The sequence below is a fragment of the Somniosus microcephalus genome, chromosome 22 (genome assembly GCF_052327205.1).
Source record: "Somniosus microcephalus isolate GS21.2 chromosome 22, FLI_Smic_1.0, whole genome shotgun sequence".
Taxonomy (NCBI): Eukaryota; Metazoa; Chordata; class Chondrichthyes; order Squaliformes; family Somniosidae; genus Somniosus; species Somniosus microcephalus.
Window position 1 is genome coordinate 69807964 of NC_141008.1, and position 27547 is coordinate 69835510.

Consider the following 27547-nt stretch of genomic DNA (forward strand, 5'->3'; position numbering starts at 1 on the left):
CACAGGGTGAGGCACCGGGGATGAGTGGGGTTGCAGCAAGGCCAGGGAGAAAGGGTAGCTCGGGGGCCAGCTCCCCGGAGGATGAGTTCGCGCGTGAGTTCTGCTGCACAGGACTCCGATGAGGACCTCGATGGGGAGGCCTTTAGAAGAAGGGTGATGGGCATGCACACGGAGATGATAGGTGCAATGGCAAGGATGCCCGAGAGCCTCTCAGCAATGGTAAGGAACTTGGAGGAGTCTGTAATGTATGTACCTTTAAGAGAGAACTACTTTTACAGCTCCTGTATACTGTAGTACCGGCAGTGACCACACCTGTATATAAGCCCTGAGCAGGCATCTGTACTGTTAGTTTTTAGACTACCCTCATCCAGTAAACACCTGTTGATTGTTGATCTGCAGTCTCCGTCTATTTATTGAAGAACACCATACCTTAAGATTCACGGATTTAACAGTGGCGACAAGGTCGATTCGAACCTACCTGCAACTCTGCATTTCCTCCCAATGATTCGCTCCTGGAGGACAGTGGAAGAAAGTTGAGGCCAGAAGCACGGGCGTCGACCACGAGCAACCGCCCAGTCATCCGGCAGAGAGTGAGCATCGCAGGGGAGGCTGTTGAGAGCTGGGCTTGGTTCTCCAGCCACGACGATCCAGCAACAGGCTGGCAACAGGTACAGTGCAGACCCTTCCTGGACAGCGGCGGCTGGAGCCGACTGACGGCACAGAAAAGGCCGAGCAGCATCGACTGGGTAAGAGAGAGGGTAAAGCACACAGGGTGCAGCCGGGGGTTGAAGACCGAGTGGCGTCGACGGAAAACAAAAAGAGAGAGAGGGTGAAGCACAGCCAGGGTTCAGGACCGAGCGGCGGCAATGAGAGAGGCGCACAGGAGAACGCGCAGAGCGCAGCCAGGGCTCAAGGGCTGAGCAGCGTCCGCGGAGGAAGAAAGGAAGCGCGGGAGACGCCATTTGAGCCGCGGAGAAGAAGGGAGAGCGCGGGAGACGCCATTTTTGAAGCCACAGCGGAGAAGAAGGGCGAGCGCAGGAAGAAAGGGAAGCGCGGGAGACGCCATTTTGAGCCAGCGGAGAAGAAGGGAGAGCGCGGGAGACGCCATTTTAGCCAGTCTAACCACACCCAGGGATGCCAAAGCGTGGCAGTGTCACAGCGTTCGACAATGAAGTCGAAGATTGGGCGACATGTGGAACGCATTGAGGTGTACTGCAAGGCGAATGAAGTGCCAGATGCCAGGAAAGCACTGGTTTTGTTGAATTCCATGGGTGGGTGCAAAAATGTATGGCTTACTGCGAAACCTAATAACCCCAGAGAAGCCCGTGGATAAGGATTTCGAAAGCATAGTAGAAATCCTACAGGACCACTTAAACCCCACACCACTGCTGATAGCAGAAAGATTTAAGTTTCACAAAAGGAACCAGCATAAAGACGAAAGTAATGCTGAGTATTTAACGGAACTGCGCAAGCTATCGAAACACTGCCAGTTTGGAATGGGACTAGCAGATACGTTAAGGGACAAGTTTGTGTGTGGGCTTCAAAGTGAAGGAACTCAAACGGCTTCTATCAGAAAAGGATCTTACGCTGGACAAGGCTTTCAGCATGGCAGTATCACACGAAGCAGCCGCACGGGGCGCTGCAGAGATACAACGGAGACCACAAGAATATGGCACCAATTAAATGTAATACGGAGCAGGGAAGTGTTATCGCTGCGGCAGAACAACACACGACCAGAAGGATTGTTGGTTCAAGGACCAAGTGTGCAGACAGTGTGGAAAAGCAGGACACATAGCAAGAGTCTGCAGGTCGGGGAAGAAAACCAGCAGCAAGAAATCTCCACAGGAGAAGTACAAAAAGGTACATAAGGTGACAGAGAGTAGTTCAGACGAACAGAAAAGTGATACAGACTCCGGAAGCAAGGAGCTGGGTTGTCTGAAACTACATAATGTAATCAAAATGGAGGATCACCAGACTATCTGGGTCACGCTCAAGATAGACGGAGTCCAATTGAAAATGGAATTGGACACATGATCAGCCCTAACAGTCATAAACCAAAGGGACTACAAGCGGCTATTCTCACATATACCCTTAAGAGCTACAGAGATTGTCTTGAAGACGTACACGGGGCAAAAAGTCTACCCCAAAGGAAAAATAAGGGTGAACGTGATATACAACGGCCAGGAAACACCAAAAATGGACCGATATGTATTGCCAGATGGAGGACCACCACTACTAGAACGTGAATGGATCCGGAAGATACAGTTAGATTGGTATTCCATACAGGCACTGACGGTAGAGGCCAAAAAGGATGACGACGTCACACCTGGACGACTGTCCAAAATGCTAACTGACGCACAAGAAGTGTTCCAGGAGGGACTCGGAACACTAAAAGGCATAACAGCGACGATTAAAATAGAGGAAAATGCAAGCCCAAAGTTTTTTATGCGATCCGCCCAGCCGTCGAAGCAGAGCTGGAAGGTTTGGAACGTTCAGGAGTACTGTCCAAAGTGGACTGGAGCGAGTGGGCTACACCCATCGTTCCTGTAATGAAGAGGTCGTTGAGTAATACGCCTGGGGAACCAAAGAAGGTTCGCATCTGTGGGGACTTTAAGGTGACAGTGAACCCAGTCCTTCACATGGTACAATATCCGCTTCCGCGGATTGAAGATATTTTCGCCTCGCTATCTGGAGGAAAACGCTTCACTAAGATTGATCTGGCCCAGGCGTACCTGCAAATGGAGGTAGAAGATGCCTCGAAACAATACCTCACGATCAACACTCACAAAGGTCTCTACCAATACAACCGGCTGGTGTTCAGGGTAGCATCAGCTCCGGCTATTTGGCAAAGGGCAATGGATCAAGTCCTGCAAGGGATTCCAGGGACCTAGTGTTATTTGGACGACATCCTGGTCACGGGCGAAAATGACAGTGATCACCTCATCAACCTGGAGCAGGTGCTCACTAGATTGAAGGAATATGGGCTACGAGCTAATCGCCACAAATGCGAGTTTTTCCAGAAGCAGATCTCGTATTGTGGCCACGTTATTGATGAAGAGGGGCTACATAAGTCCCCTGAAAAGATTGAGGCAGTAGTCAAGGCTCCAGCACCGGAAAATGTGTCACAACTGAGGTCGTTCCTCGGGCTGGTGAACTACTACCATAAGTTCTTACCAAATTTGTCTACAGTACTACACCCATTGAACACCCTACTGCAAACGAGGGTACCATGGAAGTGGAATGACGAATGTAAATGAGCTTTCCAGAAGTGCAAAGAATTGATCACATCAAAAGAGGTGTTGGCTCATTTCAACCCAGCACTACCAATTCGGTTGGCGTGTGATGCATCACCCTATGGTATTGGAGCGGTGCTGTCGCACAAATTCCCAGACGGGTTGGAGAGGCCAGTAGCCTTTGCGTCTCGGTCACTAACCTCAGCCGAGCACAACTACGCCCAGATTGACAGGGAGGCCCTCAGCCTTGTATGGGGAGTAAATAAGTTCAACCACTATCTGCACGGGCAGAAGTTCACCTTGCTGATTGACCACCAACCACTTATCTCCATCTTTAATCCAAAGAAGGGCGTTCCGGTGATGACTGTGCAACGGCTACAAAGATGGTCCCTTTTTCTAGGGGCGAACCAATATGAAATCGAGTATAAGGGCACGAAACAGCATGGAAACGCTGATGGGCTATCACGCCTGCCACTGCCTACTGCGGAGGAAGCACCAGCAGTGGACCCTGTCGAAATATTTTATTTGTCTATAATTGAACGCTTGCCAGTAACTAACGCGGATATAGAGAAGGAGACCCGAAATGATCTGACACTGTCTCGGGTATATGATTTGACGGTGACGGGATGGCCAACACATGGCGACTCACTGTTGCCAGCATTCTCATCCAGAAGAGAACAGCTGTTAGTATGCCAGGGGACAGTGATGTGTGGGTCCCGAGTGGTAATTCCACCCAAGTTAAGGGAGAGAGTGCTCAATGAGCTTCACGAAGGCTATCTGGGAGGGGTGAAAATGAAAAGCCTTGCTAGGGCTTATGTGTGGTGGCCGGGGATCGATCAACAAATCGAGTACCTGACAAAGAGCTACTCAGGATGCCAGAAGGTCCAAAATGCACCACCACATGCCCCTCTACACCCATGGGAGTGGCCCTCCTCTCCATGGCAACGGGTGCATATTGATTTTGCTGGTCCATTCATTGACTCAATGCTCTTAATAGCAGTGGATGCGCACTCGAAATGGCCTGAGGTGATCAAAATGTCTTCCACCACTACGGAGAAAACGATTGCAGTCCTACGGACCATATTTGCCAGGAACGACTTGCCAGAGCAGATTTGCTCTGATAACGGACCACAGTTTGTGTCCGAAGAGTTTCGGAAATTTATGAGAAGGAATGGGGTAAGGCATTACACATCCGCCCCATATCATCCAGCCACAAATGGATTGGCTGAGAGGTTCGTACAAACCTTTAAAAAGGCAGTAAGGGCCATGTGCGATGACGACATTCCACTGCAGCATAAGGTGGACAATTTCCTGTTAGCCTACAGAAATGCGACACATGCAGTTACCAACCAGACCCCGGCCATGATGTTCTTTAACCGAAGGTTGAGATCTCGTCTGGATTTGCTCAGACCAAATGTGCGAAGAAATGTTGAGGATAAGCAATTCCAGCACATCAATGAGAAGCCGACAAGGAGCTTCAATGTAGGACAACCAGTCTTGGCCCGCGACTACCGAACAGAGAAATGGCAACCCGGAACGATGTGCACACGGCAGGGGCCACTAATGTACACAGTGGATGTCGGGGAGAACATTGTGAGATGCCACGTCGACCAGATCCTAGCGTCACAGGAACGAGTCAACCCCATGTCTCGCGTACCTGGTGAGGAACCTGACATACCGGTAGCATCTACCCCAGAAACAGTAGCATCGGAAGCTGATGAACTAACCAACGACAGGGGGCCAGAATTGCCTCCGCACCAAGAACAAGACACTCCAGAAAGGCGCTATCCAGAAAGGATCAGGAAGCCGCCCCAAAGACTGAATCTATAAATGGACTATTTCAGTTAATGTGCATGTTAAAAGTGTTAACTGTTATTTGATTGTTATGGTACTGTTAATCTAAAAGGGGAGGAATTGTAGTGTATGTACCTTAAGAGAGAACTACTTTTACAGCTCCTGTATGCTGTAGTACCGGCAGTGACCACACCTGTATATAAGCCCTGAGCAGGCATCTGTACTATTAGTTTTTAGACTACCCTCATCCAGTAAACACCTGTTGATTGTTGATCTGCAGTCTCCGTCTATTTATTGAAGAACACCATACCTTAAGATTCACGGATTTAACAGAGTCCACCTCCAACATTACACAAGGCTCTGCGCACACCATGGAGCCCATCATTTCCAGTCTGCAAAGGATCGTAGACTCCCAGAGAGACCGTGGCGACCCAGACCCGATGCCTTGTGTGATGACCGATCTGGCAGCTTCCTTTACAGCACAGGCGGAAGCGACACAATGTCTTAGTGCTATAATGCAGTCTATGCTTGGTGACATCCAATCTCAGACTGCTCTCATGCAGTCGCAACTTGATGCCACGCAAGCTCCGACTGCTGCCATCGTGGCTGGGCCTACCGCTGTTGACCGGGGCTTTTACGGTGTCGCAGCAGGCCAGCAATCTGTGCTCCCAAGCGGTCAAGGCAGCAGAACCATTGCTTGAGCACTCCAATGGTCTGCTCGATGATGTTACTGGTGGCAGCATAGCTCCCATTATATGAGTGCTGGGCAGGAGTGTTGGGGTTGTGGCTGGGAGTCATGAGCCAGGTGGAGAGCGGATAGCCATTGTCTCCGAGCAGCCAGCCGTGAGCTTGATGTGGTGGCTGGAAGAGTGCTGGCACACTGGTTGGGCACAGGATGAAGGCATCGTGGCTGCTGCCAGGATAGTGGGCATTCACATTGAGGATTCGCTGTCTGGTCGCACACCAACTGCACATTAAGTGAGTGGTAGCCTTTGCGGTTATGGAAGATCTCAGGATTGTTATGCGGTGCCCGCAAAGCCACGTGGGTGCAGCCAATGGCGCCCTGCACCATGGGGAATCCCCCTATCCTGGCAAAGCCACATGCACGCTCGTCCTGCTTCTCTCTGGTCATGGGGAAGGAAATGTAGTCCTTTCTCCTACTGTAGAGTCTCAGTGACCTCCAGGATGCAGCGATGGATGGCGAGCTGCGAGATGTTAGCTATGTCTCCTGTTGCAGACTGGAAGGATTCGCTGGCGAAGAAATTGAGGGCGATGGTGACCTTGACTGCCATTGGGAGAGCCGTGGTTGCCCTGGTCTGAGGCTGGAGGTCTGGTTGCAGGAGGTGGCAGAGTTCTGTGACCACCTCCTTGATGAAGCGTTGCACACTCACTGACGTCACAATCCATCTGGCGTTGACGTTCCCGGCGATAACTCTTACCGGCGGCGCTACGGGGCGGTGGGTGTGCGGGCGGGATTTGGCGTGCAGCGCGGGATTCGCCTCGCCCCGACGATACTGCTCTAGCACCCCATTAGTGCCATCTGCTGGCATTAACGGGAGGCATTAAGGGGATGAAATTTTCCCCCTTGGTGAGTTCATTCAGAGTTTAATTACTCCTCAAGCTGTAGGTCAGAATCCTGACTTTGTCTTTTTAAGTGTGATTGGTATAGTTCATTAAGGGGCTGCAGACATTCTAGTCTGGATTTTCCAATTGGCATTATTTTAATGCCTCTGGAGTTAAAATAACACCAATCAGAAGTTCTAGGCCCCTGACTCGAGTGTTTTCTGTTCCTGGAGAGGTTCTGCATGGATTCCAAGCTGCCTTTGTTTCTTAATTTTAAAAAAATGTGACACAGAAATTTGAGTCTTGATTGAAGTATGACGGAGAAACTTGAATTTTTGTAGCACTCACAACATACATAGACTTCTCTAAGTGCTTTCCAGAGCAGTGCATGGTGACTGGGCACCAAGCAGGGGGGAGAAAGGGAAGAGGGCGAGGAAGAGGCAAAAACACTGTCAAAAAAGAAGGCCCGAAGGAGGCTTTTAAAGGCAGGAGATGAGGTGACAAAGTGGAGATGCTGAGGGAGGGAAGTGCCAGAGGGTAGGAGCATATAATGGTTGAGGATGCAGAGAATGAGAAGCAGGTTGGTTTTAGAGGAGTGGGTGGTCTCTGCAGGAGACCACAGAGATAGAAAGGGTGTTGATGTGGAGGGTTATGACATGGATTTTCCGGGAATCGGGAAATAGTCGAGCAAGGCAAGGAGAGAAATGATGAAAATGCAGACCTTGATGCGGATTGGGAATGTGGGATGGGGCAGTTGGAATGACTTGCTGTTTAAGGGAAGTGGAGCCAGGTTGGCACGTAACCACTTGCAGAGTGTATATGAGGTAAGAATCATTATGTGAAAAAGAAATACTTGTTCTAGTTCTAAAATAGAATGAACACGGAGGGATGCTTCACCACTTTGGTTAATGATCCATGGATCCAGTAGAACATTTTAGTTTTTAATTATGTGTGAAAGTGATTGCATCTGAAATTAACAGTGAAAGTTCATTGTTTCCATAAAGTGGCCCTTTGCCATGAATTTTTTTTTCAGTAATTGATGTAGGCTGATTCAAAAAGTAAGCGTTTATTTAAGCACAATGCCAATGAAACCTGCACCAAGCCATCACCCATTAACGTGACATATATAATTACTTAGTGCCAGCATGTCTCATCCAGTCCGGGTCGGATGCGATTACAGTGCACTCCTTTTAATTCACGCCAATCATGAACCAAGTCAAATCCCTGCATCAGAGTCTCAGGATAAAGGAAGTCTGGAATTCTCAATCTATAAAACGAAGGCCCAAACCAAACTCAAGTTTAAAAAAATGTATTCTCGGGATGTGGGCATCACTGGCTAGGCTGACATTTATTGCCCATCCCTAGTTGTTGGAATGGTTGCTAGGCCACTTCAGAAGGCAGTTAAGAATCAATCACATTGGTGTGGGACGGGAGACATATGTAGGCCAGACCGGGTAAAGATGGCAGGTCCTTCCTTCCCTAAAGGACATTAGTGACCCAGCTGGGTTTTTACAATAATTCGATAGCTGCACGGTCACTTGTTCACTGACACCAGATTGTTTTCTAACTGAATACAAATTCTCAAACTGCCATGGTGGGGTTTGAACCCGTGGCGGGGTTCAATTGGGCCGCACTGCGCTTATTTCTCGGGTGCTACACGGCCTCCTAAGCCCCCAAAATGGCGGGCAGGAAGCGCGTGCACAATTCCAACCCGGAAATGCGCCTCCCAGCATCTTGGGTAAGGAAAAATAAGAGGCGCCCCTTACCCACACCTGAAGCAGACATTAGGCCCTTTACATATGCAAATAAGGGGCCTAACACCCACTTCACGTCTCGCTGCAACATTGATTTGCCTTCTCTCTCCACCCTCCCGATCTCCGCCATCCCCCCTGAGCACCAGGATCCCCCTTGAGCCCCGCAAACCCCCCCGAGCCCCGCCACCTCCCCCCACTTGAAGATTCCCCAAGCCCTGCAATTCCTCTGAGCCCCACGATCCTTCCAAGCCCTGTGATTTCCCCCCCAGCCCGGGGTCCCGCGATTCCCCCAAACTCCGCGAACCCAACCCCGTCACTCACCTGTGACCTCAGGGAGCGCCGCAGGTCACTCCGGAAACATTGCAGGTAAGTTTTTCAGATGATTTTCAATGTTGCTGCTGGTCCCACAATACTCTTTCTACCCGCTGCTGGCCGCTCAGTGCCTGCACACCAGGATTGCTTCCCTCCGCCCCCTTTAAGTTTTGCCTTCCGGGTCACTCTGCACAGAAGCTGCCTGATTTCCTACCCCCACTCCCACGCACCGACGGGCTGGGATTAGCATTCAGGCACCGACAGGCTGGGATTAATATTCAGGCACCGACAGGCTGGGATTAACATTCAGGCACAGACAGGCTGGGATTAGCATTCAGGCACCGACAGGCTGGGATTAGCATTCAGGCACCGACAGGCTGGGATTAACATTCAGGCACCGACAGGCTGGGATTAACATTCAGGCACCGACAGGCTGGGATTAACATTCAGGCACCGACAGGCTGGGATTAACATTCAGGCACCGACAGGCTGGGATTAACATTCAGGCACCGACAGGCTGGGATTAACATTCAGGCACCGACAGGCTGGGATTAACATTCAGGCACCGACAGGCTGGGATTAGCATTCAGGTGCTGACGGGCAGTGCTGCTGGTGTGGTCTGTCTGAGGATTAGCATGTTGGAATTGTTAGTCTGTGATTAAATCCTGTCGAACTGTTTTTATATTGGTGCTGTTTTAATTCTGATTCTGGGAGTCCAGCGTCTGTAAACTGGTTCCAGTTTTGGGTCTGTGGGCGAAGGGAGACAGATTTAGTTGTGCGAATGCCAGGATCTGGCTCACAGTTGCTGTTCCCCCTTGAATCCAAACTAAAGTGGCACCAGTATGAAAGCCCAATAGGAAGTACACGCTTCACTTTGGGCCTGTGTCCTGCTACAAAGCACAGGAAATAATTGTAAAGTTCGAGCTCTTCGAGGCTCACAGAAGACCGCAGTGAGGTCAGCAAATATGCAATGCTGCAGATTGGCCTACTTCAAAAGGCCTGACTTACTCCCAGAGTCCAACTCCCCTCAGGAGAAGTGAAGCCCTTTCTACAGAGTGAATCAGGATTGAGGTTGCCGTGGTATTTGAATATCACCTTTTATACAGAACTGCTTTAAGCAGAACTTCGAAGGCCCTTTTACGTTGGTGTGAGTGGTTATTTGAATTGCTGGTTCCTGAAGTGCGGGTCTTGCTCAGTCAGCGGTAATATCTCTTTCTATTGGGACAACTTCGCTTAACCCCTTTTGCACTACAATTGGTAATATAGGAAAAAAAGTCTGAATATTTGACTTTTTTTGAAATGGGCATTAAGATGACTATTTTCTTAAGTATGTATTTCAAATGTCTCTTGGGTTTACTTTTTTTGAACTTAAAAAAAAATGACATTAGAAAGGGTGGTGACATACATTTGAAGAATATTAAAGTTGTCTATGAAGGTGCAACTTTAAGGCTTATACACAATAGTTAATAACTAACAGCTTGGTATAACTGTCATAAGAGATTGTATTTATTTAGGTCACAGTGCTTTAAAATAATGAAAAATTTTGACAGTGGACCCAGAGAGAATGTTTCCACTTGTGGGGAAGAGCATAACTAGAGGCCATCAATATAAGATAGTCACCAAGAAATCCAATAGGGAATTCAGAAGAAACTTCTTTACCCAAAGAGTGGTGGGAATGTGGAACTCGCTACCACAGGGAGTGGTTGAAGCGAATAGTATTTAAGGGGAGGCTGGACAAGCATAGAAGAAAATCGAGGGTTATGCTGATAGATTTAGATGAAGAAAGACGGGAGGAGGCTCGTGTGGAGCATAAATGCCGGCATGGACTGGTTGGGCCGAATGGCCTGTTTCTGTGCCGTATATCCTGTGTAATCCCCATGTGGACCTGTGGAATTTACTAAACCCGGCCACTGGGAAGACCTGGTAAAAGGCATGTCTTTCTGGTGGGTGGATTTAGTGTATCCAGCCCTGCTTTTGGGAATCTCGAGGTGCAAACTGACACCAATATAAAAGAAGGCCTGTAAGTGCTTTGGCTTGTCCTGGCCTCCATTGCTCTAGAATCCCATTGCTCCTGTTTATACTGCGGGGAGGATTCCATAACGACCAGCAGCTGCAGCAGACAAACAACCATACACACCCCAATCACTTGCACGTGCTATTGCTTTGAAGTCGAGAATCATAACTTTCATTCCTGGATCTGGACCTTCCCCTGTGGCCTAGTCTACTGGTGGCCAGAAAAAAGTGAAGGCCGCTGGTGGCAGCTGTTTATGTTGCTCTTCTGGCTGTGCATGGAGAAAAACCGCCCTTTTGAGGTGCCTCTCTGTGCTGTGCAGATCCATCTGATTTAATTTAAAATGCTGTTGCAATAGTTGGGGTTGCTGCCATCAGCAACAGCGCTGTTTGGTAAATGCTGCATAAAACCCAAAAGGTTCATTTTCTGCCAGGATTTTCAGTTGAGGGAGCAAAATCCACAGCAGAGAAAAAGCCGTGGTCGCGAAAATAAAGTTTGCCACAGTTTCCTAATAGCATGTTTTGAACAGTTTCAAACCTGCAGTCTAGACCTCCCTAATAGACATTCCTGGTGACGGTGCACTTTTGGCCACATCCGTCCAATATTTATGTGTTATCCATTGCCAAGGTTTTTGAATATGGGCCAAAAAAAATAGCCCGTGGCAATTGGTAATGGACGAGTTGGGCCAGTGGGTGGCTTGAAGGCAGTGACACTATTAATTGTGTGTGTGCTAGCGCAGTTCTCTACTGGGGAATTTAATGGCCACAAGTAGGGAAGCTGAAGGTTAATAAGGCCAAATCAGTAATGGGCAGAGACTATAACCGGCTTTAATCACTGGTTAGTGAAGTTAGGAGAAAATCGCAGTGTTGGAAGTACTTTTTTTCCGAAAGAAGAATTTTTTTTTCTGAGAAGTGCAGTGTTTGCGTCCCAAGAACACCCTCAGACAGAAATCTTGGCTGCGCTCCACATCTTCCGACTGAAAAGTGTTTGCTTGCAAGTAACTGAAGCATAAAAAGCAGCAGCAACATTAAAAAAAAGAGTTCTGACTAATGACTGAAATGACGGTGTTTTCTACTGGACAACTGTCATAATTTGTTTCCGTCAGCGGTGGCCTTTACCGTCTAACCTAGGTGGCTACATGTCTATTGAAGTGAGCTAACTGAAGAGGAATGTGGCAATGTTAGAGGTTCTGGCAACAGCCTGTGACAGCCGTGGGGCGGGAGAGTGTGTGGACAGGCCTTTTATTATGAATTACTTGCACATCATTGCTCGAGGGTTTTATAACGCTTGAGTGTGTGTCTCGGCAAGAATCGAATAAATTAGATGTGATTGTGGGAGGCCAGTAGCTCTTCATGGCATCTTAACCCTGGTGACAGTAGCTCCCAACAGGCAGTGTTTTGGGGTCAAGATTTCTTGGTTCTTCCGGCGCTCAACCCTTTAACTCCGGCAAGAATGTGGTGGAAGGGACAGAAATTAGACCAGGAACCGGATAATCCAGGTCCCAGTATGTGCTGGGAGTTCCTGCCAGGCTTTTGTAAGGCCAGTGATGCAGTGGGGGGGGGGGCAGGGACTCTCCACAACCTTGGCCTAAGAGATAGTTGGCACATCTTCGGAGGCTGGTATGACCGTGGGAAGAGGCTACGCGACCCAATTTCCAAACCAAGACATTTTAGAAGAGTGCAGCTGATTACAGATGGTCAGCTCGACCGCTGTTGGTTACACTGTTAAGTATGAATAGCTGGACCTGCAGGAAACTCATGGTATTGCAGATCCATGGTAATGTGGGTCCACGAATCTGTCTTCGGTTTAGGGCCTCCTGGTCCTGCAATGTAAAGACAGGGGCTGGTCCTGCATGTTTGCACTCAATATAGAATTCTGGTCCGGATCTCATAACAGAGACCAGTGCCTGACGGAAATGTTAAAAGGGGGAGAACAGTCTTGCTAAGACGGGAACAATTTTTTAAGATAAAGTAAAATTAGCTTTACAAAGATAAACAACAAACTCAGAAAATGTGAAATAGAAACAAAAACTGCTGGATGATCACAGTCGGCTCTCAGTATGTGAAAAGAGAACAGACAGATTAACCTCTTGAATAGAGAATGTTTGCCAGAACCCTGTTATTTCTGAGTTTTTTTTTTGGGAGGTGGGGTGGTGGGGCGGTGGCGTTCACAGCCTTCAATCCATTCTTTGGTCACCTCTCTTAGTTTTTCTCCCAACTCCTGCCAATCCCCGCTGTGAAATGTTCACTACATTAAAAGCACTGTACGAGTGAGGCCTACAGCAACCCTTCCGCATCATGTCCTACATGATAATTTGTTAGAAAAAAAGCAAACACTGGCACAACTTCAGCAAACACAAGCAGCTGTTCACACTCGGCCAGTTGACCTTCTGCACAGGCGTTGAGATGCTTTGATGAAACAGAAAGTAAATGGCCATTCGCTCTGCCTGCATGGTTACACATGCCTGCACACCGCTGATGGGGGATGGGTGCTAATGTTCTAACAACAATTCAGGAATTTGCACATTTAAGGGTCGAGCACTGTCCATTCTGCTTGTTCTAACTGAGAAAAGCTAAGTGGAACTTTTAAGCGGATTGCTGTCTGTATATATGCCAGCCATCAGACTCACGATGAGAGCATTTTGGTGGCCCAGCCTATGTGTCAGTGTTTGCTGACAAAAATTACCCTGAACTGGGCCCCTCTCCCCCAGTGCTGCTCCTACCAGAGCCCTGTCGCCGATGGAGAGGATCTCGGCCACTGCTTATTGCAGGAAAGAAGTTTCACTAACACTGGAATTCTCTCATATATATAACAGCTGGAATTACTTCTATTAGTATCAATGCTCAAGTACAATTGGCGGTAAGGGGAGAGGGTGGACGGAAAGGGGAATTAGATGTTAATGAAGGGGAGAGGGAAAGGAGGGGATAGAGGGAAAGGAGGGGAGAGGGAAAGGAGGGGAGAGGGGAGAGGGAAAGGAGGGGAGAGGGAAAGGAGGGGAGAGGGAAAGGAGGGGAGAGGGAAAGGAGGGGAGAGGGGGAAAGGAGGGGAGAGGGGGGAAGGAGGGGAAGGAGGGGAGAGAGGGGAAAGGAGGGGAGAGAGGGCAATGGAGGGAAGAGGGAAAGGGAGAAATGACCGCCAATATAGAGAGAAAATTGATGGCAATGAAGGGGAGAGAAGAAGAATATGAAGGAGACAGATTACGTCTCTGCAATCGTTAACATGTTTAAGCTACCTGTAGCATGTAAAGGCATGATAACTGCAATGCTTCGGAAGCATCTTTGATTTATTTCCTATATTACAGCCTTTGATCTTAGTTTGTGTGGTTAAGTGGGTTATAAGTCTACGCAGATTTTTAGGGCAGGTTTTCCTGTTTAATGTGCCTGGGAAATGCTTAGTTCCCAGGGCAAAGGAGATGAAAAGGGGGAGCAGACTCATGTGGGCTGGCTGGGGAAAGACGTGTGGTGTGTTCGTACTGCACCAGGCACAAGCAAAGTTGGCGATGAAGTGGGATGGGGCATCCATTTTGATGGACGCCAGAAGAAGTTGGCCGTAGTTGCACCTGGCTCCTCTCGGATTGGAGCAAGGGAGGCCTAAAAAATATACAAATAAAAAGCTCTGCTTATCACGTTGCCTTTTTTTCCACTTCCCCAGAGAGCTTTGGGCCTTGATGCCTTCTGGTTGCTGTTTTTTGCACCGCAGTTAGAAGTTCTCACAGTTGGCGGCCATTCGGCCTCCTGCAGGCTTCTCAGGCCTGTAGCAGAGGCTGTGGCCCCGATATTTGCACGGAGGGTGGTAGTGCGGCTGAAACACACGGAAAGCCCAGGCACACGGAAAGCCTGCTGCTGTTAACGGCAAGACCTCTAACATTTTCTTCTTCCATTTCCCAACTGGCAGCCAGCCAGCCAGATTAACAGACTGGCCGGCTGCCGGGCGAGGAAACCAGTGGCAGGAGGCCGCAACCGGGGACGGTCCCCAGCCATCGGGAGAGATAGAGGCTTGGTGGGGGCGTGGGGGTAGATCCCGGCAGGAGGCTCGAGATCGGAGCTCGGTGGTGGAGGTGGTTGCCAATCGCGGCAGGGAGGCGAGGCCACGATCGGCTTAAGGAAGGCCGAAGGTGGTGTGGGGGAGGAGGGGGGGTGGGAGGGTTCTCCTGGCCCACAAGGAATGCTCTAAAAATCACTTACTTGCTGGAGCCAGCAGCACCCGCCTCCCTTTCGCTGCCGGGTTTCCCGAACCCTGGGAAACCCGGCCAGCAGCTGTTAAATTTAAAGCAGACTCCCAACTGCACTGTGGGAGCCTGATTTAAATATGATACTGAAGTGTCCCGCCTCTCCAAGACGGGACACTCGCACGCCCTGCAACCCGCCGCTGTAAAAAAGACAACCGCCATGTACAGGGTAGGTTGGGAATGCGTTCCCTGATTTTTAATTTTGAACCCCCCTCTCTGACCCTCTCTCGCCCATCGTTAATATCGAGGCCAATATTTCTGTCCTTTATTTTTAGGCACAACACACAGCCTTTTATGTAAAAATTTATTGTAATTCATCAACTGACCATGGGAAACATCACAGGCAATTCATTAGTCTTGTTTAAACAGGGTGGCTGAGATCAGGAATACACTCATGTCCAGCCATTCCTAGAGCACAATACATTGGTACACCACATGTAGCGCTCCACCTCTTTTCTCTTGACCTTTTCTGACTATCTCCTTCTTATTTTCATCCTTTAGCCCCAAAGGCAGATGAACTTTTTACCACCTAAGAACATAAATAGGAGCAGGAGTAGGCCGTACGTCCTCTCGAGCCAGCTCTGCCATTCAATAAGATCATGGCTGATCTTCTACCTCGGCTCCACTTTCCTGCCTTATCCCCATATCCCTTTGTATTCCTTAGTGCCCAAAAACATTCTGCACAACTAGCTTGGGTGACCGCTTTGCAGAACACCTCGGTTCAGTCCATAAGGGGGACCCCGAGTTCCCGGTGGCCTGTCACTTTAATTCTCCGCTCCACTCCCACTCAGATCTCACCGTCCTCGGCCTCCTGCATTGTTCCAATGAAGCTCAGCGTAAGCTCGAGGAACAGCACCTCATCTTTCGATTAGGCACTCTACAGCCCTCTGGACTCAACATAGAGTTCAACAATTTCAGATCATAACCTCGGCCCCTATCATATATACTTTTTATCCACACTTTTTGTTTGTGCCTTCTGTTCTTCTCTCCCACAGGCAGCTGTCTTTCATTCTGCCAGCGCAATTCACACTTCATCTCGAGCCATCCTTTGTTTCTTAACCTGTCCCATTACCACCTCCTTTTGCCTTGAATATCTCTTAATGTCTCTTCACCTCTTCTGCCTTCTAGCCTATCACAGACCTTCCCTTTTGTTCTTTCACCCCCCCCCCTTTCCCAGCCCCTACACTTGCTTAAAAATCTGTTCCATTTCCTGCTTTTTTCCAGTTCTGACGAACGGTCATCGACCTGAAACGTTAACTCTGTTTCTCTCTTCACAGATGCTGCCTGACCTGCTGAGTACCTCCAGCATTTTCCGTTTTTATTTTAGCATTATTCTTACTCACTGTTGCTCAACAGCAGTGCTCTACTGTACAGCATTACTCCTAACGACCCTGTTGAGAAATGGTAAAGTTCTGAATCTGAATGGAATTCAGAACGGGAATTCAGACACTGTTCCTCCAATAAGTGTGTGACCCTCCAATGCTTGTGTTATTGAATTGCTCTTGAGAGTATTAAGTCTACAAAAAAATATCAGAAGTTTCTTTTCACATATGTAGGACAAACCTAGATTAATTCATGAACTCCATCAATCGACAAATTCATACTTCAGCCTGCTGGTCACGTCACAGTAACAGGACAGTGTTTGAATCTCGGTAAAGGCTGACTCTCTATATGTTGACCATATAATTATAGATATACTTACAGTACTAATTAATTAAGGAATGGAAAACATGCTTGTGCTTTGTAAAGTACAAAAGTAATGTGCTAAATGCAGAAAGGGTTTATCAACACTGTGTCTACCAATCTCCATTTGTGGAGAAATTGGTTTAGATTATAGAGAATGGATCTATTGGGTCAATATTAAGGATCTTCCAGTATGTTGTCAAAGTTTGATTAATGGTTGGTTACTAAGGTAGCTCTGTGTACATGACTATTGATACCAAGCTATAATGTGCTACAGATTGGTGTAGCTAGGTAACGGGGCCTTGTTAATATAAACCCAGGAGCTGCTGTCACATTGAGCAAAGGTTAAAACTGGGGTGGGGGGGAAGTGCGTGTTGTTTTTAAAAAAGAAACAAATATGTGGGATTCTTAAGTTGCATTAAGGCCCCTGCTAGTGCTATCAATTCCTGACCTGCCGGTCTCCCACAGCGGACTGCAAACTGAAAGTAAACATGCTGGGCATTGCTAAGGCTGGCAGGAAGTTAACTTTTGGGTTACAACCAGTTGTGTGAGACCTATACGTAAAGTACCACAAGCACAGCTCTCGTGCATTAGAAAGACCGTTTTAGGCATTGAATCAAAAAGCAATGAAGTGCGGACTCCTGTGGTCAGTGTGCTTAGCGACATTGTAAATGCATTTGTGTAGATTTCATCTGTTCGCTATTTTGAATTGAAATGACGTTCTAACAGAAAACCTTTATGATTTGCTAGAAATACTAAACAGAAGGAGATCCTCACAAGTACATTTATGAAGTTGCTAACACATAGGGCCGGATTTTGCGGCCGATCAGCAGGCGCGATTGGTGGCGGGTCAAGTGGGAAAGTGTTTTTTTACCCAGCGGGTCGGGACCCCGCTGTGAACCTGCCACTGCGCGCTTTTCTCCAATGTTGGGTCTGTGAGCACTGAGCAGACCCAACACGCAGCGGTGGAACACAGTGGGGACCCAATTCAGGTAATTAGTGGCTTGTTTAGAACCACTTAAGAATGAATTTCAGCTCACCTTCTGCATTTGACAGCTCGCCCACAGGGTCCGCGCTGTTCAGGGATCACATCTGTCAAACTGAGGCGGGAGGTCAGTCGCCATTGAATCAGCTGTTGAGTTGACAGCTTCATATGTACAGTAAAAGCTCCCACCTTACAGAGATATCTTCCCTCAGCCACAAACTCTTCCTTAATGCATTTCCACAACAGACTCGCCATGCTGCAAGTCTTTACACGAGTTTCCATCCAGTCTGACCTCATTACCTCTCTCACCATTGACAGATCGCTTCTGTCATCTCTACTTCACCTACCATCTATTCCATCAGCATGGATGCCCTTTATGCGCTCTCACCTTGGTCCTCAGAATCCCACCACGATCAGCCCCAACACCAGCAGCACCAGGCAACACCAGCAGCACCAACAACAACACCACCAACCTTCTCCACAATCAACTGATGCTGAACAGGACACAGGGCATCAGCACCCAACCGCATTGTTGCCAGGGATGGCCTCACCATGGCCAAATTTACTTCACTTGATGCTGTACACCCTGGCTGTCACATGATGCACCAGGTTGGCACCACCCCACACCAACACCATAAAGCATCCCTACAATGCCCAAGCCATTCCTTTCATACTCATCATCATTGCAGGGGGTACCGTTATGTCTCACCATTCACTGCAACTCACTAAGCCACTTCCAAAGGTGCACACAAATCTGTCCAAGAACGCAAAGTGTTGAAAATAAAGGTTTCAATGTTTGACACCACATTAACACAAACTTTACATGAACATTGCATAAAACACCCAAGTACCTACCCTTGTGTGTTGTTGATTGGCATGATTGCACTAGGATGAGGGTGAGTATGAGGGGTGGCTAGTGAGATGGAGATGTGATAATGTAGATAGAGATGGGTGAAGGTTCAAGGTAAGTTGGTGTGAATAAGGATGTGCAGGAGTAGGGTAGGGAAGGCAGAGTGATGGGGATGTGATGAGTGGCACAGCAGGATGAGGTTGAGTGCGGCTTTGTACTAACATTTCATGATCTACTGAGATCTTTGAAAGGTTTCCGATACTGCACCCAGGTCCTCCTGACCACATCCCTGCTTGTGCCCTCCTGTGCAATGTGCAACCAGGCTGTGTTGGTCTCCTGGGGAGGTCTCTTCTGTCCATGGGAAGGGAAGAGGACCTCCCTACATGCTGTGACTCCCTCCATAAGCATATGGAGGGAGTCATGGGAGAGCCTGGGTGCAGCTGTGCTCCTCTGTGCAGTGATTGTCAGTGTTTGCAGCACCTCAATGCTGCAGAACAATGACAGCACAAATGTCAAAATTAACATGGTCATGGCCCCTTTAAGGAAACCGGCTGATGATGCGTCATCAAATGATGTCACCAGACCCGCTTCCTCTAATTGGCAGGGAAACTGGTGAATCTAGTGAAATTAATTTCAGAGGCCGGGATGGAGACAGCAGCGGGGTCGGGACCCGCCACCGACGTCGCCCACCACGGACCCGCCGAAGTTCATAAAATCGCGGCCATAATCACCAATGTGTCGTTTCAGCTGTCCAGGAAATTTTCTGAGATCTTATGCGTTAGGTGGTGTAAAGAACCAGTAACCCTGTATTTACTGTACATCTGTATCTTTGTGTAAAATGCACTATCTGCATTTTCCCAGCTTTCGGCAGGGAATATTCTCATGAGAGCGTCCTTTCCAGTGGGGGCAGGTAGACCCTGTGTTAGTAAATCATCAGGCGATGCTTATTATTCACGGGCTCCTCATTTTAGGCAACCCAAGTGGAGCCAACATTAAACACTCCCAGATCAAGCACAGTACATTCCGGATGCAGAGTGAAGCTCCCTCGATTCCCTCTTAGCCCCAGAAGAACACCACTTACCGCGTCATTTCCCATTTCCAATACCAGCTATCCTTATGACCCCTCTGAGTGAGGTTGTCAATGCTGTGGAATTTGGTCTTAAATTTTATTGTTGTTGGGCTGCAGTTTCTAATAATGATTCACCATTTTTCACATATTTATGCAATTAGCAGTGGAAATAGGGAGCTGTAAACGCCCCTGTGGAAAATTCTAGCCAACTGGTCAAAGATGTCTGAAAGTGCAGAGAGAGATAATTCAACCAAATGCTTGCTTTTAGTTAACACTTATTCTACCAGAGGTGAAAGACTTTGTGCGATTGCACATTTGGCATATTGATATTATCAACGCAATAACATGAGGAATGGGAACTGCAGGCTGTTAAAGAAATAAAAGCATTAGTTTAGGAGTAAGGGCTATGAGGACTGAAGCATAAACGCTGGCAAAAGGAAGTGGACACTTGTAACCTACTACACATTTTACCCTGTTAAACCGTGTACGGTCCACATTGACTCTTCAAGGCCAGTTCTCAAGTCGTCCCATCACATGGACGCGCTGACAGCCAAGTGCTTCCTGAGAGGCAGAAAGTGAGTGATACACCTTGGGCCACCCTCATGCCCCATTCGATGGGCTGGTCATACGGCAGCATAGGTCGAGGGCTGTTTTCCCTTGGGTAGGGAGGATGGGTTGATAAGTAGGTCGAAATCGCCTTGTGCTATTGATAAACTCGCTAATGTGTTCACGTGAAATTGTTTTGTCCACTAACTTAATGAAGACATTCATCCCTTAATTTTAAATGGATCAACACCTCGGTTAAAATAGCAAGCAGTGAAATTTCATATGAATGTGATAACGTGTTTGTCTCAAATATCGGCAGGCTTCCCAAAGAAGGAGAGGGGGAAAAAAATACTTTTGTCAAATATAAAAGAAAGAAAGAAATGTGGTTTTCCATCATTTTTAAGAGACATGTAAAATAAATCTATTTTAATTTTAGGTTGAAGATTTCCAAAATTATTGTGGTTGGGGACCTGTCAGTGGGGAAAACGTGTTTAATCAACCGGTAAGTATGGCCCAAAATTTATGTAAAATGAAAAACACTGGCAACAATAGCAAAAGAACCAGGCCTAAGAGAGATCTTGTGCACATCTTACAGCTTTTAGTGGACTTGCTCATGCTGAGGCCACATGCAATGTTCCCTGTGAGCTGCGCTTTGTTCTGTGCGGTCCGTTTCTTTTAATGCGCGGTCCCTTTAAATTTCTGCGCATGCGCGGTATTTACAGTGTAAGAGCCGGTGAGCAGCCTGCGCAGGACCTTCTCGATTACTGCGCGGCCTCGCGCGCACCTTAGCGGGAACATTGGTCACATGCATTTCACATCTCTCTTTGTTTCTCCATTTGCCCCTCAGGTTCTGTAAGGACACCTTTGACAAGAATTACAAAGCTACAATTGGGGTGGATTTTGAGATGGAGCGGTTTGAAGTACTTGGAGTCCCCTTCAGTTTGCAGCTGTACGTATGGAGCTGGAGGAGCCGACTGTGGATATTGAGCCATATCTGGTTCGATTATTGCGGAGTATTTGTACTGGTCCACCACAGAGCTCTTGGATTTAATAACATTTACAAACATAAACATACATTTCTTCACTCAGAGGGTGGTGAATCTTTGGAATTTCCTACCCCAGAGGGCTGTGGAGGCTCAGTCGTTGAGTATATTCAAGACAGAGATCGATAGATTTTTAAATATTAAGGGAATCAAGGGATATGGGGATAGTGCGGGAAGGTGGAGTTGAGGTCGAAGATCAGCCATGATCTTATTGAATGGCGGAGCAGGCTCGAGGGGCCAAAAGGTCGACTCCTGCTCCTATTTCTTATGTTCTTATGTCAGGAGGACATAAACAGACTGCTGAAATAGGACACATACATGGCAGATGAAATTTAATGCACAGAAGTGTGAAGTGATACATTTTGGAAGGAAGAATGAGGAGAAGCAATATAAATATAAACTAAATGGCACAATTTTAAAGAGAGTGCAGGAACAGGGTATGGTAGCATAGCGGTTCTGTTAGTAATCCAGAGGCCTGGACTATTGATCCGGAGACGTGAGTTCATAATCCTACCACGACAGCATGGGAAATTTAAATTCAATTAAGGAAATAAATCTGGTACTGGATTATCGTAAAAGCCCATCTAGTTCACTAATGTCTGTTCGAGAAGGAAATCTGCTGTGCTTACCCAGTCTGGCCTATATGTGACTCCAGACCCACAATGTGGTTGACTCTTAACTGCCCTCTGAAATGGCCTAATAAGCTATTTTTTGAAGAAGGCGGCTCACCTCCACCTTCTCAAGGGCAATTAGGGATGGGCAATAAATGCTGGCGATGCCCACATCCTGAGAATTAATTTTTTTAAATACAGGATCCTGGGCTTTACAAATAAAAAAGCAAGGAAGTTGTGCTAAACCTTTATAAATCACTGGTTAGGTCTCAGCTGGAGTATTGTGTCCAATTCTGGGCACCACACTTTAGGAAGGATGTTAAGGAGTTGGAGAGGGTGCAGAGGAGATTTACTAGAATGGTAACAGAGATGAGAGACTTCAGTTATGTGGAGAGACTAGAGAAGCTGGGATTGTTCTCCTTAGAGCAGAGAAGGTTAGGGGGAGATTTAATAAAGGTGTTCAAAATTATGAAGGGTTTTGATTGGACACAGAGAGAGAAACTGTTTCCACTGGCAGGAGGGTCGGTAACCAGAGGACACAGATTCAAGGTAATTGGCAAAAGGACCAGAGGGGAGATGAGAATGTTTTTTACGCAGCGAGTTGTTGTGATCTGGAACGCGCTGTCTGAAAGGGTGGTGGAGGCAGATTCAACTTTCAAAAGGGAATTGGAGAAATACTTGAAGGGGACAAAATCGCAGGGCTGTGGGGAAAGAGCGGGGGAGTGGGACTAATTGGAGAGCACTTTCCAAAGAGCCGGCACAGGCACGATGGGCCGAATGGCCTCCTTCTGTGCTCTGTGATTCTATGAAATATGCAGTCCTTTTGTAGTAGGCTGAATGCTCCAGGTGTGGATCATTGGGCTCCAGGTGAGGGGGCCTGAGTTGAAATCCAGGCAGATTCAGCTGCCCTTTCTGGGGAGATTCTGTCAGTCACAGCACTTGAAGTGCTGCACAGTGGCGAGGCACTCCATCTCCGGGCAGAAGGTATTGGCAGGTAAAGCTAATATGGGGCAGCAGTGATAAAGGACGAGAAGAAGGCTGCAGCGCAGACTGTCTCCACCTTCCAGGCTGAACGAAGTCTGTGATCAGGAAAGCGGAAGAGGTAAAATGATTTTTTTGAAACGTCATATTTTCATCGCAAGCTGTCAGAAAGAAACCGTGTCCATGCTCAACGTTCAGTGGATCAGTAAAGAACAAGCCAGTTGGCCTTGAGATTAGCGTTGTACAATTGCTTGTATGAACCGTACCACATCTACTCGAACCTGCTGTAGCTCCTTGAGCTGAGCTGTTCGGGTAGCATCGTGTTAGAGTAGGAATTTGTGCTCCGACAATGGCTCAGTGAGTACCTGATCTATACAGACCAGGAAGATTCCCAATTTGATCCTGGTCTGTGCTGAGTTACCTCACCTCAGCTAGAGCAGTGGCAGAGGTGCTACAGTTGGTCTCAGTGCCTAGATAAGAGGGAGGAAAATTGGCCCAAGTTCCCATTCCTGATCGGTACTTAGTGACCTCCCCCCCTGGTCAATGTATAGTGACCTCTAATCGATATTCAGTGACCCTAATTCAGTGATCATGGATCAGTATTGGTCCTTGATCAGTATTTAGTAATCCTGATTGGTATTCAGTGACCCCTGATCAATATATAGTGACGTCTAATTGGCATTCAGTGACCCCTGAATGGTCTCCAGCAACCCTGCTGGAAGTGCCTTGTGTGGACAGGATGAAGACAGTGATGCACCTGAGGTTGAATAGCATGCTGGACATTCTGCCAAAGCTACATATGCATAAAGGCCATTTTAAGTGATGGACTGGAGGGTGCCAGCGTCTGTTCTATGGAACTCAACTTCAGCAAAGGAAAAATAAAAGCAACATTAAAAAAAGAGGGTTCTTCTATCTGAAAATCATGTGAAGTAAATGGGCAGGTCTAAATTGCAATCATGGACTAGAATGTTCTTTAGAGCTTCAGTACTTTATATATACTGAATTGTACATATAAACTTTATATATACTGACATCAGTGTTCTTGCTCAGGCCAACACCCCCAGCATCGAAGCTTTGACCACGCTCAATCAGCTCCGATGGACGGGTCGCATTGTCCGCATGCCCGATACGAGACTCCCAAAACAAGCGCGCTACTCGGAGCTCCGGCACGGCATGAGAGCCCCAGGTGGGCAGAGGAAACGCTTCAAGGACACCCTCGAAGCCTCCTTGAAAAAGTGTAACGTCCCCACCGACACCTGGGAATCCCTGGCCCAAGACCGCACAAAGTGGAGGAGAAGCATCCGGGAAGGCGCCGAACACCTCGAGTCTCTTCACCGGGAAGCGGAAGCCAAGCGCAGGCAACGCAAGGAGCGCACATCAACCCAAGCACCCCACCCACCTGCCCCTTCAACCACTGTCTGCCCCACCTGTGACAGAGACTGTAGGTCCCGCATTGGACTCATCAGTCACCTGAGAACTCATTTTTAATGTGGAAGCAAGTCATCCTCGGTTCCGAGGGACTGCCTAAGAAGAAGGAAGACTTTATATATAACACATATCTTGTCCAATCCTTCTGTACAAGGCGTGACAAGAAATCACAGTGCTCCTGGGATCCTGTTCTTTTATATTTTAACTTTGAGAAGTGAGGGATCTGAGTTTTACACTCCAGGTTCCTCTCAGCTTCAGCAGTGATGGTGTCAGCCAGCTCTAATCTAAACAAGGGAAATGGGCCCTGGGAAGGGCTTCTAGTGTACTGGTCTTATAAGGACGCTGAGGAAAAACTAGAGAGAGACCCTGTACTGAGTTTGGGGAAAGAGAGATCGTGCTATGGGGTGGAAGACAGAGGAAAACAGACCCTCCTAAGAGCGGTGGGAAGGAAGAGGGAAACCTTGTTCCCACAGAGAGAAATGTATTAAAAAATATATTATTTCCGTCAAAGCTGTTCTGTCGGAGGGCAGTGCCGGAGCACATGACCTGGGTACAGGCCCGGGTCAGGTATGTGGGCATCAGTGTTGAATGTGGCCGTGAGTGTCTGTGCAAAGGTTTCAGTTCAGGGTGAGTCCACCCACTCCCAGGATATCGCCCAATATGCAGCACACCCAGGGGAGAAGCACCTGATGCTGCTGTGAGAGCCAGGGGAGAAGCACCTGATGCTGCTGTGAGAGCCACTCAACAAAGCTGTCTAATCCGTCAGTCAGCGCGAGAAAAGTAGAGCCGCAATGGTCGGCCAGATACAGGACCAGGGCAGTGGGGCTAGGGCCAGGTGTGTGGGTTATGGGTCTGGGTAGAAGCCTGAGTCTGACTGTTAAAGACGTGACTGAGACGTTAGGCTTGGAGCAAGGCAGTGCAGCCCAAACTCAATAAGGTAATTTAGTGGCCCTGTGCTCTCCGAGAGAAGGCTCGCTTGATGCAGTGCGGGTTGTAGATAGGGCTAGGACGCTGCAGTAATGATTCTCTGATCCGTGCTCCCATTGAACAAGGTTCCTTGCTGGGAGCCCAGGGTCACTGACTTTACCTTAGAGTGGCCTTGTGGTGGGGGCTGGGGGGGATGCAAGAGATGGTTCACGGGACAGGTAAATGGAGTTAATATACCGATCAGCCATGATCTAAATGAATGGTGGAACAGGCTCGAGGGGCTGAATGGCCCATTCCTACTCCTATGTTCCTAGAATTATGGGGAAAAGTACTTCAGCACTGAGTAGTAAAGGCTTTACATTTTATCCATGAGCCGATGGAGAGGTACAGATAACGAGAAACGTGTATAGAGAGGCATAGAGAGAGAGAAAGAGGGAGACAGAAACAGTTACAGGTTGAGAGAGAGACCGTTATATGAAGAGACAAATTGGAAAAAAAAGTGAGCATCACCATGGGAGATCAACTAGTTTGTTATAAATTATGGAATTAAGATCGTATGCAGATACATTCAGATACAGGCGAGTTGTGCGGTATAAGTTATAATAATACAGAAATAAAACTCAAAATCTGTATGTATTTTCTAATAGATGGGACACGGCAGGACAAGAGAGGTTCAAGTGCATCGCATCAACATACTACAGAGGAGCACAAGGTAGAAGTTTTATTTTTCAACTGTATCCGGTATCTGGTAACATTGTGAAATCCTGTTTAATCAAATCGGCTCAGTTGGAAGCACTCTTGCCTGAAGATTGTAGGTTCAAACACATAATCTAACTTCAGTGCAGTACCGAGGGAGTGCTGCTTTGTTGCTGGTGCTGCCTTTCAGGTGAGAGATTTAGCTGAGGCCTGGTCTGCCTGCTCAAGTAAAAGATCCCATGGCACTATTTGACGAAGAGCATTGAGTTCTCCTGGTCTCCTGGCCAATTCCTAATGTCACCAAACCAAAACAACTATCTTGTCGTTCATCTCATTTGCTGTTTGTAAGAAGTTGCTGCATTTGCCTACGTGATATTAATCACTGCACTTCCAAGTAATTCATTATATGAGGCACCTTGAGACATTTTAACATGAATAGAGGCTATATAACTGCAAGAATTTTTATTTATTATTACACTTATTTTGATTTTGTCTTCGCATTCAACCATTTTGGGCAGGAGGCCAGAGAACCCAACAAGCTTCACAGTTCCTGCGGACCTTAACCTGTGTCTGCTGGGCCTACCCAATGGAGAACAAGCCCCCCCACGCCCACCCCGCAACATGTTCTCACTGTTAGCCTTTCCTCCCCCGCCCAGGCGAAGCGCAATCCTCCCCACAAAACAATATATCCATGAAACATCTGTGGGCCATCTGTCAGTTGGAATTGGGTAATGTACATCTGGAGCTCGAGAGGTATGAGGCAATCTTCCTACAAGACCCAAGACACTGATCCCTCTGCACACCCATACCACTCCCAAGAGGGTAAGAAGGGGCCAACTTGGAATGGATTCACAAGCCTACAACAGTCCCATACTAATGTCTCACAAACAGTGACAACCTAACCTGGAAGACTCACAACAACAACAACTTGTATTTATGTAGCACCTTTAGCATAGTAAAATGTCCCAAGGCACTTCACAGGAGCATTATCAAACAAAATTTGACACCGAGCCACAAGGATTTTTTTGGGCAGGTAACCAAAAGCTTGGTCAAAGCTGCAGGTTTTAAGGAGCATCTGAAAGGAGGAAAGAGAGGCAGAGAGGTTTAGGGAGGGAGTTCCAGAACTTGGGACCTAGGCAGCTGAAGGCACGGCCGCCAAAGGTGGAGCGATTAAAATTGGAGATGCACAAGAGACCAGAATTGGCGGAGCGCAGAGATCTCACAGCGTTATAGGGCTCGAGGAGGTTACAGAGATAGGGAAGGGTGAGACCATAGAGGGATTTGAAAATAAGAATGAAAATCTTAAAATCGAGGCGTTGCTCAATCGGGAGCCAATGTAGGTCAGCGAGCACAGGGGTGATGGGACTCCTTTCTATGTGGACTGAGCCCTTGATGTTCTCTGACCCAGCTGGACGATTGACCCCCTAACAGCCTGGTGTCTAAAGTACTTGTTATCAGCAACCCCAGTGTATCATACTGTAAGTATCATGGGCCAAAATTGTAGTGACTTCACAAAATAGATGCTTGGATTCTTTCTTCAGTAAAACATGCAGCGCCATCATGTGGCAGGGAAGAGATCGACAGCCATGGTTTTTCACATGGCAAGTTTCAATCTCTTCTAGGCTGGTTCTGACACAATTTTACATTTCCCATTTATTTTATTCTGTAACTAGTAAATACTCTGTGGTGAGGCTCTCCAGATAAAGAAAGAAAGAAAGACTTGAATTTATATAGCGCCTTTCACCACCACCGGAAGTCCTAGCGTGCTTTACAGCCAATGAAGTACTTTGTTCCCTTTAAGCAGCGTGGTCGAGTGGCTGCCCAGCGCTTTGC

General features: G+C 47.7%; 1 protein-coding gene across 1 annotated transcript in view; it reads left to right on the top strand.

Annotated features, from left to right (window-relative positions):
- Positions 1-27547, top strand: part of rab34b (RAB34, member RAS oncogene family b) — a 68665-nt gene that overhangs the window by 17724 nt on the left and 23394 nt on the right. Inside the window, exons 4-6 of the mRNA XM_085965024.1 lie at positions 20465-20530; positions 20876-20977; positions 25666-25730. Of these exons, the coding sequence (XP_085821150.1) occupies positions 20465-20530; positions 20876-20977; positions 25666-25730 (233 nt within the window). The remainder of the gene's footprint in view (positions 1-20464; positions 20531-20875; positions 20978-25665; positions 25731-27547) is intronic.